The sequence below is a fragment of the Ornithodoros turicata genome, chromosome 1 (assembly GCF_037126465.1).
Source record: "Ornithodoros turicata isolate Travis chromosome 1, ASM3712646v1, whole genome shotgun sequence".
Lineage (NCBI taxonomy): Eukaryota > Metazoa > Arthropoda > Arachnida > Ixodida > Argasidae > Ornithodoros > Ornithodoros turicata.
Genome location: NC_088201.1, coordinates 64067236 through 64083085, shown reverse-complemented (window position 1 = coordinate 64083085; position 15850 = coordinate 64067236). Strand labels below are relative to the sequence as shown.

At 42.8% G+C, this 15850-nt stretch overlaps 2 protein-coding genes across 5 annotated transcripts in view; both read left to right on the top strand.

Annotated features, from left to right (window-relative positions):
* Positions 1 to 7763, top strand: part of LOC135399756 (membrane metallo-endopeptidase-like 1) — a 29445-nt gene extending 21682 nt beyond the window's left edge. For all 3 annotated transcript variants that reach the window (XM_064631504.1, XM_064631497.1, XM_064631490.1), the window contains 3 exons: positions 2087 to 2400; positions 5296 to 5653; positions 7429 to 7763. In XM_064631504.1, the coding sequence (XP_064487574.1) occupies positions 2087 to 2400; positions 5296 to 5653; positions 7429 to 7593 (837 nt within the window). In that variant the 3' untranslated portion in view covers positions 7594 to 7763. The remainder of the gene's footprint in view (positions 1 to 2086; positions 2401 to 5295; positions 5654 to 7428) is intronic.
* A 1849-nt stretch (positions 7764 to 9612) lies between these two features.
* The window catches only part of LOC135378318 (disintegrin and metalloproteinase domain-containing protein 10-like), a 128299-nt gene continuing 122061 nt past the window's right edge, over positions 9613 to 15850 (top strand). For both annotated transcript variants that reach the window (XM_064611321.1, XM_064611320.1), the window contains exon 1: positions 9613 to 9885. In XM_064611321.1, the coding sequence (XP_064467391.1) occupies positions 9786 to 9885 (100 nt within the window). In that variant the 5' untranslated portion in view covers positions 9613 to 9785. The remainder of the gene's footprint in view (positions 9886 to 15850) is intronic.

The following is a 15850-nucleotide window of genomic DNA, read 5'->3' as shown; positions in this document are numbered from 1 at the left end:
GCACTACAGCTGAGGCTGGAGCACGAGGACGTCACAATACCAACACTTCAGCTGCGGTGAACGACATTCAGCTTCAAGCAGGCTTACTTGTTACAGTTCTCACGTTGTTGCAACTCCCTCTCCAGTACGCAGAAAACATTTCTATTCCTCTCTGATATGTCAGAATCAGCGACGCGGCTATGGTTAATCACAAGCACACGAAGAAGTAAAACACAAGGATGACAAAGGACTAAGCAAATAACGGACGTAACACACAGACACGTATACACTGTGTTGAACCGTTGAACCGTGTTGAAGAGATGGACGGTGCGGCGATTAGTGTTTCTAGACTGTTCCAGCAAAAACGTAACTATGTAAACTTTGTAGTGCACATACCGTAGAAATACCCTGATAAAGTTCCATCACTTCAACCTTGTGCTTTCTTCACAATTCGGAACACGATCCGCAGTTTTACAGACGCAGAGACACAATAATGTAACGCACACTGATCCGCAACTCTCGTACTAAATGATTGAATGTGCGGCTTGAACGAGAACATGGTGACTTTTATACAGGTTACCTTGCAAACAAACAAGAAAAACAAACGAATGAAATTCAAACGCGGAATTCGTTTAGAAGTTACAACGTTCCTATAAAGGGTACATTTACAAGTTACGACGATTGGATTTCCGTTGAACTCTGAAGTAACCTCTATTGCTCCTACACTGTCACGTTACAAGTCGTGTTTAACCTCTAATAGAGGTATCGGACGTGTAACCTCTACGATATTTTGAAATCTACGTCTATATAAAGGTTACACATTGCTAAAAGTTACTATAAAGGGTACCGAGTTATGAGTTGTATATCACGTTGTGAGGTCCGCAGACTGGATAAACCGCTTCTCTCAAACACCCGATAGCACACAAATGAGCCTACATTTTGAAGCTATTCAGGAGCACAGAGATTGTGCAATCTTCGGATTTCTCCCACAAGCGTCAATATGCGTTGGGACAACAACAACAATTTCATTAGGAGATGATGAATAGGGAGTTTCATCGCCAGGGGCGATACTCTACCTCATTGCTGGTAGTAATAAGGGAATGAAATAATGAGCCCCTTCACAATAAGGATCGACGTTCTATGGTATCCAGAAAGGATACCATATGCGTAAAGGACATGCGTTGGGAAAAATTAATACGGCGTGGTCAAAGTGACAAATCCAAAGCTGAACACGTTCTGGGCAATGTGAATGATATCATTGTGTGTGATCAAGACATGGTCGACGAAGACATACTCCACGTTCGATGGGACTTGTTAACAGGTCCAAGGTGCAGTTGGACCAGTTGCTGCTCTCAATAGGAACCAAATCGCGTCTCTCGGCAAGAACTCTTAAACAGTAAATATCGCATAGTGTAGTACGAAATTTCAATCACTAATAGAAGAATAAATTATCTATCGTGCTGCTCCAAGTAATGGAAGCCGGCTAATGGTGACCGGATATGTATACAAGACAATGTCAATATCAAGCAGTGTTTAAAAGTTTGTTACCTTGAGCGGGCGCGATATTGCACGTTAAATACGCATGCAATTTTCCTCTCAGCGAGCAAACCGCGTGTTAACTACGTTTTTTTTTTCGCAACTCTCGCATACGCGCTTAAAACATGAAATACAAATAGGAGAATAAATTATCATATGAGACTATGCGGTTATCGTTCGAGAGGTTGTGACGATTGGGGAACCAAAGATTGAGGGACCATGTCTGCATAACCATAACCTAAAGGTAACTGCATAACGAACCTTAAATTGGATATTGTATGACGCGACGAGGCATGCAGTCGGTTCGTATTCCTTTGCAAAACTTCCTGCAACTGCTGTATTAGCTATCGTTACAAGGCCCTTGTATTACCGGGAGACTGGTTCGACATCCCTACGATTCCATCATTTTTTGGCTTGCATGCGCAAATTACACGTTCTCATTGCTAAACTTGAAAGTTATGACAGCTGTTGCAACGAAGTCTCCATTTCATACCTGATTACGTCAGATTCTAGCAAGGTCACCCTAGTCATGCCGCAAAATGTGGCTTAACCGAGTTCAATTTTGTTTCAGCTTAGAGAAACTGAAGAAATACTCCGTGCCGTGATTCGAGCCATAGTGCACAGAATTGAACATGCCAAGTGGCTGGACATTCCGTCTAAGCAGGGCGCCTTATCCCAGTTGGATGGGCTACGGATCTACTGGGGGGAGCCACAGAATGAACAATGGGTCCACGTCTACGACGATATCCCTGACATGGGAGATTCTCTCTTGGAAAACTGGGCTAACCTGAGCCAAGTCTTAGGGTCTGTCCGACAAACTATGAGTCAGAGGAACTACACGTACATGCCGATCCTAAGACAGCCAGAGTGGCAGCAATCCCAAAGGTACTTTTCCATATAGTCTCCCTTTTAATAGAAGGAGAACACTGGCTTACATAACAAAGAGTAACAAAGGTTTTGGACGTTTTGACGTCTATACGGACGTCATCATCAGCAAAAGAAAACACTGCGTGCGAGTCCTTAGGTCTTATAACAGTCTGGCAGTGGTCCCTTGTGGTTGTTGCAGGAATTCTTTTCATGATGTATGTGCCGTGACTCAAGATATCTTCTCACTCCCCATCTGTGTTCACGTGCCCGTGTAGTGGCATTGTCAAAATTGAAAGTATGCTGGTTTTTTTATTGCATGCTCCACGAGTTCTGTGCGACGTCTCTCCTTTAGTTGCATGATGTTTCTTGTTAACTTTTCTTGTAGGTGATATAGCACTTTAAGCTAGAGCACTCATCGGTAAGGATGGTAGCCCATGACTGTATGCCAGTTTTGGGGAGAGGCTTTGGTACGCGTCTCTTGGTGTTTTGTGGTATGCAGTATGAGGTGCAGCACCTCGTGAACGTGTACGCCAAGCTCTGAGCGATACTCAATGCCAATCCATATGGTAGGCTGTAGCTCGCCGGCTTACTAGTATCGATAGACAGGCAAACGAGGCTTTGGAGGCAAACGAGATAGGCTTATTGGCTTTTTCGTGAATTACGCGTTGTACCAGTATCATTCGTCCCACACCAGTAATAGTGGTCATAGTCGCACACTGCCTAATCACAGCTCGATGACGTCCGTAGACTTGCAGCAATATGTATTTGATTCCCCCCTCAATAAGTCAATAGTGAAGCTACACATTGCCCCGTACTATTGTATTATTCCCCGATAAATCTTTGTCGGTTGCTTACTGTCACTATCCAACAATGAGACAACTCTACTTGGCTTTACCTGCTCCGTACCATATATGCTTCCGATGGGGCGGCTACTTTAGCTGTTTGCTGACGCGTGAAGCCGACGCCACCTTGGTGCTTAACATTGGAAAGTATAGCATACGAGATGTATTGGGACTACAACTTTCTACCGCGTGGGAGGGGAGCCTTCCCAGCAAAGATGCTCGCTTTTTCACATGTGTGGAAGCTATGAATGGCTTGTGTGGGAACGGTCGATATCACTACTCTTGCCCTAATCACTCTTAATAGCAAACACGATAATTAGATTCAGAATTATCTGATATAAAAAGAAACACACTTCTGTCACCCTTACTTGTCAGTTTATACCACTCCGATAATGCTGATATCTGCTCTGACAAGCAAAAAAAAAAAAAAATTCAAAAGATTCCGAATAAATGAATAGTCCTAGTATGATATAATAATCTGAGACAAGAAAACAAGTCGTGAACGCTTGCTACTTGCTTGAACCTTGCTACTTGCAGGAAAATGAAATATTTGTATTTCTCTATCATCTAGCCTTACTAGCCTTACTACTATTGCTATTTCTTAATAGTAAGGACAGTTAAATACATTTCGTCCGGTGCGCGTCATAGGGCGCCTAACCTCTATCTCGTTCTTGCTTTTGGTTGGGATCCGCTATGGCTACCGAATTAGCAAACTACATACTGTTTCTAAGGAGAAAGTTTAGTTTGCTATACGGGGGGGTACACTATAAGAAAAACTAGAGTAAATGGAGGCTAGCCATAACTTTGAGTATCGTTCTACTCTTTTCTGCTTGTCTTCACTCTGATTAAAGTCACTGGATTGGGGAAAGTAATGGCATCCTTTCCCGCCTCGACCAAGGTGCAACAATGGCGGCCGCAGCATGTGTTGGCATGCTACGGCCGCCTTTTTGCTCCAAGGCCGCGGCGGCAATGATCAGAAGATGGCGGCGCTTTCCCCAATCCAGTGACTAACTCTGATAACCCCGCCTTGCTCTTTCGAGACTAATCGAGGAATCTAGGTAGGGTATACTCTAGGGTATTCCCATTACACATTAAGATATACCAAGAGAGCGTGACAGGAACTGTTACTCTCCTTTTACACATTTATTCTCGGATACACTCAACTCATACCCGTTATTGCCATAACCTACACTTCCGAGGTTCCTCTTCCTAGTCTGCGATTTAAAAAAAAATGTTTAGGAATTGCACTGAATGTAAGTGCAAAATAGCAGCAAATGTGGTTGTTTCTGTAGAAAACATAATTAGAAACGCAACCGAGTTCCTTTCAAAGTCAATTTTGCCAGAACAACGTACTCTGCTTTTTAAAATTGAGCGAACATTATGGTGCCTCACTGTTGTCCTTGCAGCTTCGTAAAATATGCCTCAGATTTTACTTTAAATTACAGGCTGTTTTCGAAAAGCAATTGCTCTAGTACATGTTCTGCGTTCTTGTATATGGTTTTCGAGACGCAACAGGGGTTACTACCTCTGACTGCTTGAGATGACTATGGTGCACTGGCTTCGGTGGTAGTAATGTGGTCACACCGTGCTGAATACGGGGATTCTCGTCTATGCATTCACTCCCTGTATTTCTCTGAAATAGTGTAGTAATACCGAGCCTCTTTGTCAGTACAAGTGATTATACGTACGTTTCAATATGGGTTCGCCAAGGACGACGTCAGGCATATGGGGTCAGAACGCTAAAGGCGGCCCTCTTGATAAATAAAAAATAAAGCAACAACCAATTGACGCCAGCGAAACAGTAAAATGAATTTACCCCTATCCCCACAGAGTAATTTTTACTCTCTCAAAGAGAGTAAATCTGACACAAAGCAAAGTCTCACACTTTTGGACGGCAGCGTAAAATTTACGCTTGCCGAAAGAAGAGTAAAGGTTATGCTACACAAAATTGATCTCGATGACAACAATTTTACACTGGCAAAAGATTTGGGTGTACTTAATATTTTCTTAGAATGTACCGCGTGTTAAATGGGGAATAGTGTCCTATATCCTGCGCATTGTTCTTCACCAGACGCCTTGCACTAACAGCCGCACGTCTCATTCCTCCGTTGTTCTACGAGAACTCGACACTGGGCATTGGAATCGCCCCACTGGGTGCTAAAATTAGCAGCATGCTGATGAGCGCATTCGTCGTCGTAGCCCGACTGGCATTCGCCACAGCAAGTCCAGCGGCGACAACAGAGCAAGCAGCGCGATTGCAGTGCTTTATAAATGAACTACAATCAGAAGGAGTGTCAGCGACACCATCAAAATTAGCGGATGTTTTACGGGTTGGCCCCCTTGCGGATGCTTATTGGCTTATGAACAGAACAGATGAAGACGAAAGGAGAGGACGTCTGGAAGGGCACGAGTGGCTCACAGATTTCCAGGTAAGAGCTACGCACGACCTCCACAACTGTACATTCCCGTGAAAGCGCTTTCAGTATTTTAACTTTCAGAGTCTAATGACGCACAGAAGGGTAGGTCCTCTCGCTACGTTAAACCATCACTTATTGTTAATATTGCGCAACGAACAAACGAAACACAACGCCCAGGTACAAGGGTTAAAATTACAGAAGGGTAGTAAACAAAAAGGTCAGCTAGCCCGCAGTGAGACACACACTTATTTTCGATCAGAGATTTTGTTCTCTAAACGCTTTTCAGGTCATAGTGCTGCATCTTAGTCTTGGCGTTGGGAGTGTTGCCGTCTCGGACCGCGCTCTAACCCGCCTGGACACAGGTGCTGCTGCAATCCGTTTCTTCCGCATTTTTTGGTCCCGTGACATTATGTTGTCTGCGTTGTGTTTGGCCTGGCGACACCAGCGCCCATCTGAGCCTAAGCGGTAGTACCGCAGGTTGCGTTAGCTCAGGAAGCGTGCTACCCGCCCGACGTTTGCTTCAGGTGTCAAGACAACCATTGATGGGCAATCGCAGCGGCAGTGTGGCTTCATGGGACACTTCATTGTCCCTGAGCAAACATTACAAGGTTTCAGTCAAATGCGCTCTAAACAGCGCTGCATCCCGAGCAGCGTTCAAACTTAGGATATCCTTCGGTTATTCCTTATTGATATTTGCGAGGCAATTGCCTCCCGAGTTTTCAGAAACACTTTGGAGATCATTAGCTTCACGTTGCATGAGTAAGTTTACGTATAGGTTTACGCACCGTCACGAGATGCAATCAGAGACACGGTGACAGAGACACATTTTTTTAAAAGAGCTAACCTAACTAAACATTTACGAACACTTGACTGTACCGAAATTAAAACTGAAGCTCGGCAAATTGAAACAGCAGGACTTTCTTTATTCTGGACCGTTATAAAGTTTAGTTGGCATCGTACCCTCCGTGATTCTGGCTTTCTCTCTCTGATTGAGTCCGGGGGAGTAATTCTCAGTGATAAGGGGTTTCCGAATATTATTGCTACACTCTAAGAAAAAAAGGTAGAATTTCCTACCCAGAGTTGCAGCGGGACGGTACTTCTACCATTTTGTGCCAATTCACACGAGACTTCTCCCCCGCGGGTGTAAGCGGAGGCGTCCCTTTCCCTTGCTTCTCTCTCGCACGTTTGCTCTAAGAGAAAATAGTAGAATTTCCTACCCAAGCTGGTAGAACGACAGATTCTACTCTGTAGTGCTTCCAAGGGGGGGGGGGGGGGGGGCAAAGCGTGCAACCCCCCCTCCCTCACACCTCATTTCCTGGAGACGGACTCCGCGGACTGTGCGGCTGTTAAGCAGGTTCATATTATGACATCTGTGAAAAATCATGACCTATGACAAAAGAGCACACAGTTTTTACAAGTGACCTTAGAGCTCCAGGAGGGCACACCCTCCTTGCTCCCCCCCCCCTCCCTCGGTACGCCCATGAGTAGTATACGAGGTTTATCGGAGGACCAAGAACGAGCGCTCTGACGTGGAGCAAGTTCATCTGCAACGAATTACGCGAATTCACTCCGGATCGACCAGTGAAACAAGTACCCTCCGCCGGGGACGGACAAAAAACGCTCCAGAGGGACCCGTGGAATTTGCCATTATAGATAGACTGATAGATAAATTACGGCGAAAGTTCAATAGAGCACGTTGAACGTGAAGGTCGTGTACAGATAGTAGGTCATAGAACTGGCCTAGGAACCAATGAGATGGCAACTGTGTCTATGTTCTTATCCTGCAGATGATGTTCATCAGCGTGTGCTACACAACCTGTGGACGGGCTGGTGATATTGAACAGGAAGCGCAGTGCAACGTTGCACTGCGAAACTGGCCGGGATTCGCCCAGGCTTTTCAATGCCCGGCAGGATCTCCCATGAACCCCATCAATAGATGCACCTTCTTTTGATTTATTGTCATTTCTCAAGTGGTTCCAGCGAGTGAACACAAGCACATTTGTTCAATGTGTCAAAGTGCAGTGTGCAACTGGATATAAGGATATGTCGGAGATTGCAAGTCATAAAACAGCGTACTTACATACACACCAAATTAAAAATCGAATAGTTACTTAGACAGGCAGGACTGCTGTGGTATTCCTTGTCTTCATTCTACATTGAGGGTTTCGCAATAGGAAAGGGTGCCTCGAAGTGAGGCTATGAAGGCAATTTCGAACAAATAAAACCAAACACTAGTAGGAAAAAAATGTGCGAGCGAACTGTCATTACGGTTTCCTATGGGAAGCCCGCACAGCCATACACATAACGTCTGGAGGATTCAACAGACTTACTGGGAAGACATGATAAATAGCGGGCAGTTCTAAGGAACAGCAAGAACTGTGCCATAGCCTAAGGCTACGTTCATATAAGAACATTTTTGAGACCCAATCCGATCGACGTATCACTGCCAACTTTCTGTCGGCAGAGTTTTCAAACCGGGTACTATTTTCTGCCTTCCTCTGCAGTTGCGATTCTGATTAAAGTATGGCCAAGTACTGGATTATTTCATACCTGCGTATACCTATACACACCTTCGAGAGATCTATGCTGCAAAGGTAAGAGAGCTGTTCCAAACAGTCTTTGCTTTTCTGGCCTCTAAGTGTGAGGGTCGCTGATGCCGTCGAAGAATGGGACAGATATTCATGAAAACCGTCGAAAAATAATCATTGGTGGGAACTGTGGCGTGACCTTTTACTTGGCCTGCTTGAACTACTTAGCAAGTCACTTCAAAGGCGGGGGGGGGGGGGCAGCTATAGAGGGGCGACACAAAGCTGACACCTGTACTTTTCGATCCCGTGTAGCATAGTCACTAATTTGTGCGTGTAGCTGCATGATCAATGCTAACTGTAGCCCTGGTTGAGCAGGCAATGTCATTGACAGCTAGTGGAATACCCCTGCCCCGAAAAACAACATTCAGTTAACATGAGTTAACTCTCACTGTCATTCGTGCCGTGCTATACAGCGATATTTAATGGCATTCGTCTGAATGACATTTTCCGCCTAAAGAGATCTACGCATGCAACTCATTCGCCCATGAAATGCGTACCCTCGCTCCCATTGTCTGAGTAAAAAAGCAATTTAGAGCTTTCATAAAATCACTCTGTACTGCGCACCGCATAAATTGCACGAAAACTAGCATTATTTTGGCAAAATACCCGGCGTTGTTAACGATTGCTTTTTTGCATATTTGCTTTTGGCGTAGACTGCCACCTGACCGGTAAGATGACAACAGTTTTCCGACATATATACAAATAATCGATTATGAAATAAAGATTTTGTCATTTTGTGGGATATTATGGGTATTTTCAATCTTTTTGAACACGTGTACGCTCTTCAAGTATCGCATCTTTTACGAGGCTAGTGGGAAACCCGCATCGACATCCTCGCGTTTAATGTCACTCCAATCTGACATGTAGCACTACTATCGAAAGAAATTGCATTAGGGACCCGACTGACATTACACGCTAATGTCATTGTTTGTGCCCGTGTGGCACGGGCATTGCACAAAACTCTGGCCAAAGAATGAACAAACATCCCCTGTATAGTTGTCACTGCAGCATGGGTAGATATGTTCAAATAATAATAACAACGAGAACAAAAAAAAAAACTTTGTTTATAAACGTTGCTCAGGGTAACGGACAATTCGTGGGAGGATGACGGGTTGTTTGTAATATGTCCCCGAGTCTGGAGAGAGATGCACAAGGACAGACATACAGGGACGAAACTAGTCTTGAACTTCCTTCCACTTCTCAGATCCCAGGTTGGGCTAGACCACTGACTTTCAAAATAAACAACAAAATTACTATACTCTCCTTCAGGCTTTTGTTTGGTCTCCCAGCTCAAGAGCGCCGTGGTCATCAACATCAAACTTGCGCTGTACGAATACTACGAATACTATAGAGCAAACGACGTTCGACGACGAAGAGTTCCACTGTACCACTACAGCCTCCCAATTGTCCTGGCCAGCCTCACGGCCATCTTTTACTTGGATGAAGAAGAAATCTCTACCCTCTACCTACGTGGCTCGTGCATAAAACACATGGCTTATGGCCATGGTGATATCAGTGATATCGCGTGAACAGTATTTACTACGGTCCATTGTAGTATGCATTTGGAACATCGGTCTTCACTTCCTACAAGCTTCATAAAACCGGTTTCAGCGTTAACTGTTCTTTCAACGTTGCTGCTTTCGCCAGCAGCGAATGGTAAGCCGCTCACAACGTATTCATTTGTACGTAACAAAATCGTTGAATGATTCAGACAAGCAGTGTTGCGACGAACGTAAAACCGTAAAGGCTTGTTCGTGGAACTCGTAAAGTGTGTCATATCACCCGGGATTTCATGCTAAATTCCTATTTTTATAATGCGTTCAAACTGATACCCCAGCATTTCTCCGTGCATTACCAACCACACAACGACACAAATGTGCAATGTTTCGTGTGTCATATATTTGCATATTTCGGCATATTTTTTCCTGGTTGTCATATAATATGATGGTTCCATATTATAGCATATTCCCGCGCTATTTGGTTGCATATCGTGTCATATTTCGACACATTTGCATCATTTTTTAACGTTCCTTTTGTTTTGCCGCTGCTCACGTTATTTCAATAAAAGGAAGGTCATCGTCTGAAAACCCGTGTTCCAGCTACACAATCATGCTACTATGCCGCTTTTAGGCTGCTTCGTTCTACGTAATCAGTGGATTCAGATAGCACCACTAGCACCAAGAACCAACGTTTTGGGAAAACAGAACGCGCGACAAGTGGTCAGCGAGTTCAAGTTGTGGTTGATAAAAATAAGGGAAGCAAATTATTGCCGTCTGTAAGCACCGTTCTTGAAGGCAATGAACAGCACAACGAAGAGCTCTCTGCACATGGCGTAGGTGAGCTAGGTATCTAGCTAATTCGCCGTAATAACATCCAGCGACATAGCGCACATTTTCGCGGTACATGACTTTCTTATCTGGCAGTTCTTAATGGAAATCTTTAATCGTCCCATGTAAAAATGCATATGCATGTGTGTGTATACACTCTCAAAAACCTGAGTATGGCCATGGTGACAACAATGGCAATGAGCAACGAATAATACCTGAATGTGCGAGCGTACGTCACACTTGCAAAGAAGGAACGTGCATTTTCATTTGCAGAACGTTTTTTAGACAATGTGCGTATTTATACAGCTCCCAGTTACGCGGAAGCTTCCGGAGGAACATTCCCGGCATCCTAATATTTCTGCATGTGTTTAGACGTTTCGCTCCACATATTTGCATGCATATTTTTGAAGATTTTTGTGTATAAAGTCTCGGGTCCTGGTCATTACAAAGGTTATAGGACAGTGCGTCCCAAACTGTTGTGCACAACTAAGGTGGGCGTAAGTTTGATACATTGATGGATATACATTGCCCACATGCTGATGTGGCGGCCCGTGTGTGATGACGAAGACGTGCCTCTGCTGCCACGCGCTACGGCGCTGGCACGGCAGTTCTACCGATCATTGTGATCATTGGTGACCCGAACACTTTTGGAACACTGCCGTCTCGCGCCGGTTTCCTCAAGCCATGTCCCACGGCGATCCACAGGCCCCGGCTCAGCCCCAACCACTATCTCTGGCAGGCGTCGCCGTCAAACTTCCGCCTTACTTCGACCGTAACCCGGCAGTCTGGTTTCTTCAAGCGGAGGCCCAGTTCAACCTTGCCGGCGTGAGCTCACAGCAAACCAGATACTACCATGTCAGTAGTATACGACTTGTGTTAAATACAGACAGGTCCAGTTAGAGACATGGACCCCTGGGCCCTACCCTGAGCTCTGCGCGTATTTTCCCTGCGCGGCGCCTGTGCGGAGGGTTGTCCGCGCGCTTATCGGCGAGGGGAGGGCTGCGTGCGCGTTTACCCTCTCACATTTTTCAGCCTGGGCCAACTTCTTTCGACATTTTTCAATCTGCGCCGACTTTTTTCGCGACTTTTTCCCGTGCTCGACAGGCGGCGCTTGGGTGGAGGCTCTTACCGGTGGGCGGAGCGTGGCCAGAGGGTTGCGTGAGCGCTTACTCGCTCACATTTTTCGGCCTAGGCCGACTTCTTTCATCATTTTTCAACCTGTGTCGACTTGAATCGTAATTTTTCCAGCTACAACAGGTGTGCAGTTTACATGCAAAGGATAGCCATACACAAAAGTACAAGTGAAAATATATTTATTAAAGTCATTAGTGTCAGGAATTATGGCTCCATGTGAAGGAGAAAAACTCAGCCAAAAAATCTGATGCAATAGCATTGAAGCGGTATTTTATTAGTGATAATCACGCAAGTTTTCAATTAAGCAGAAGGAGTAGCACATTTTTAATAAAAGAAGATATTTTTAATCAATACGATTACAATCAAATTAAAAGTTTTATTATAAAAAGTCTAACATGACCACCACAGAGGAGTTTTAATTACAAGTGCCGATAGATGTATGTGAACAGCATAGAACCTGGAAGACCATGGGACACGAACACAAGAGGAAATAAAATCTATAACACTACATTGGTTAATCAAAACAACAGAGGAGGAGAATAATCTATCATTTTAAATATCATAAAATCATCCTCGTGACTACAATACAATACAATACAATACAATTTTCATTCTAAGAGACACTACAAACCTTACTTTGTTTTATGCATCCAACACAGAAAATACATTAAAAAATGAACTTCACTGCATAGCGCGCTCCTAGTCAACAACCAGCTCTAATAATATCTGCCCTGATTTGTTGAAGACGGGAGGCGTACACCTGACAGTTACGAACATTTTCGAGCGCAATAGGGAAGATTATTCCAACATTACACAATTAATCATTTTCTTATTAAGTAAACAGCATAGGCATACGGAAATAATGAGAGACACGATCAACAGCTAATAGAGAACCAAAACCTATCACATAAACAACAGACAGATGCAGGAAAATAAATGAAAAAAGAATTCTATCAAAATGATAAACATGCACGGACGAATAGCAGAGAAACAATTTGAACGGCACATGATGAATAATTTAATACAGCACAGAGCTAACGCTGAATAACAGAGAAACACTCTAAACGACGCATCAGCCAACGTGTAAACAACAGACAGGAAAATATTACTGAAACAGCTAATAGAGAGCCGAAATCCAACACGTAAACAAGAGGTAAACAAAGGATAAATAGTTGAAGAACAATCTAACAAAACAAGGAACATGCACGGATGAATAGCAGAGAAACACTCTAAACGGTGCATCTACCAACGGTAAACAACAGACGCATGCAGGGAAATGGAGGGCCGGTGCAAGCTATCTATAAACAACACAAAGGAAAATAATAGCAAAACAAACTATCAAACATTACAATTGAAATAATATATCTTTTGAACTATCATAAAATCTACCTTGCGAGCTAATAATATAGAATTTCTATCCTACTGAGGCACTATAAACATTACCTTGACAGAGCTATCCAAACACGCAAATCAGCTATGCTTTACACACTGCAAACAGACTCGAGACTCGGTGGGGTCACTCTCTCCATCTATGCAGCCTGGTGGGGTCACTCTCTCCATCTATACAGCCCAAAGCAAGGAACCGGTTGTCAATCTGTGTGGTGGGGAAACCATCTCTCTTTTTCAAATTCTTTCCTCCAAAAGGAAATATTCTTGGACCGGTGTACAGAGGCGAAATTTTTATAGATCGCAATTAGACATTGGAATTATGCGATTCTCAAGAACACAATAAGAATTCTATCAAAAAACAATAGCACGCAAAAAATCTAGGAATAGACTTTCTAAGCAAACGAGAAATATTATCGACGCAAACAATACCAAACGAGAAACGATGCATTTTAATGTATTTCAAATCTGACACAACTATTATGGATACATTATTCTCAACTCACAAAATATCAATCGAGTGAAAGTCAAATTTATTCAATGATAGAAACAATACTCGTTCGAAAACGAGAATCAAATTTAATTACTCGTTTTATGTTAACTTTGCAATACATGCAGAAGCCACAAACAACTCATCTGAAATGCGAATTATGGTGTTTGCTATAGCGGAAATCAACGCACACAACATTCCCAACTAGTAGAATATTTTTTTATTAATATCAATCGAGTGATCACTTGAAACAAAGTCAAAGCAGTAATTAATTTAGGCAAACATTTTCCTAACCACGCGCCCAAATACAACACAGAAACACGTCTTTTTCATTCAGGACCCACTAGTGGATTCGAAGTGATAGGGGGAAACGGCGGGGTCACTCTCTCCATCTATACAGCCCAAACCGAACGTCCTTTGTCAATCTGTGGGGGTAGGGAAACCCTCTCTCTCTTTCAAATTCTTTCATCCAAAAGGAAATATTCTTAGGATCGGTGTACAGAAGCGAAAATTTTTATTGATCGCAAATGGACATTGGAATTATTCGATTCTCAAGAACACAATAAGAATTCTATCAAAAAACAATAGCACGCAAAAAATCTAAGAATATACTTTTATGTCAGTGCAAACTGGTTTTAGAGAAGCATTATCTAAGCAAACGAGAAATATTACCGGCGCAAACAATACTCAACGAGAAACGTTGCATTTAATGTATTTCAGATCAGACACAACTAGTATGCATTCATTATTCTCAACTCACAAAATATCAATCGAGTGAAAGTCAAGTTTATTCAGTGATAGAAACTATACTAATTCTAAAACGAGAAACAAATTTAATTACATATTTTTTATGATAATTTTGCAATACAAACAGAAGCCACAAACAACTCATCTGTAATGTAAATTATTGTGTTTGCTACAGCGAAAATCAACGCACACAGCTCAAAAATACATTCCCAACTAGTAGAATATATTTATTAATATCAATCGAGTGATCATCTGAAACAAAGTCAAAAGCAGTAATTAATTTAGGCAAACATGTTTCGTAATCACGCAGCGCAAATATACATAACAGAAACACGTCTTTTTCATTCAGGGCCCACCAGTGGAAAGGATGTGAGAGAGGGAAGCTGAGTTCCCGTACACTTTCGTTAAGGTTACACCCGCAGGGAGTAGGGGAATCCAACAACGGTCTTGGTATTCAAAGCCATAAACTCGCTCCTACAAGTCAAGTTAGGGAAGGAGGGGCTCTAGCGCTGTCTTGTACATAGAATCATTGAAAGCATATATTTTTTCATTACACATCACGTCTTTTTTTGTAAATTGACTTTCATAATTCTAACGTCAGGTGGAACATTATGAACCTGATAATAAAATTTTAGTAAATAAAATTAGCACCAATATGATTTAATTAAATGTCGAGACGCACTACAAAACAGAACAGACAACTGCTATACATTGAAGAGATGGACAGATTTTGTACTCGTTAGCATAGGTCATGGGAGGACCTGATAAAAAGTTGCTTCGAAAAGGAGGAGCCGTGAAACGATTCATTTATCGCTGCATTTCAATACGTCCTAGACATGGTCGTATTCGGAGATATGGTGCAAATTATGGAATTCAAGACGCGAGAACTTGTATGCCGAATCTACAATAGTTATAAAAATATTTGCACGTCAACATCGGAAGGACCACTTGGATTGATGGAGGAGTTTTTGAGGTTTGCTAACGAAGAATTGAAATACACTAGACCAAACGTAATTGTAATCATTGCAATGGGCATTGCATTAATCAAGAAAGCAATCAGATCAAATTATCATATACAAGCAGTCTATATCGCACGATTCATTACGGATTTGTTGAAATTACACCTAACGGTTGAAATGGAAAGTACATAAAAAATCTTATCACGTGGTATATTCCACCTTAGAACCTTTACACATTTATTTTATTCTACCAGTCAAGGATGTCGAATGAACAGAAGTTCAATATTGTCGTGCAAGGTCTGATGTATCGGCACTTATTGAAACTCAACAAACATATCAATTGTGGTGGGCCACCGGACGATTTTCATCTAATACTCTCTTGTACGCCGTTCAAGAATCTTCGTACAAAGAAAGGAAACATCAATAAGAGATTGTGCAAGTTCATCGCAACAAAGTGCAAGTTGTTGAAGCAATACAAACACGACGACAACATATCACCCGCGTTAATCAACGCTGGATTCAAGCGCCCAATAATCAGAATAAACTACTTGATGTCTTCGGAATTCATCAATCAAGAC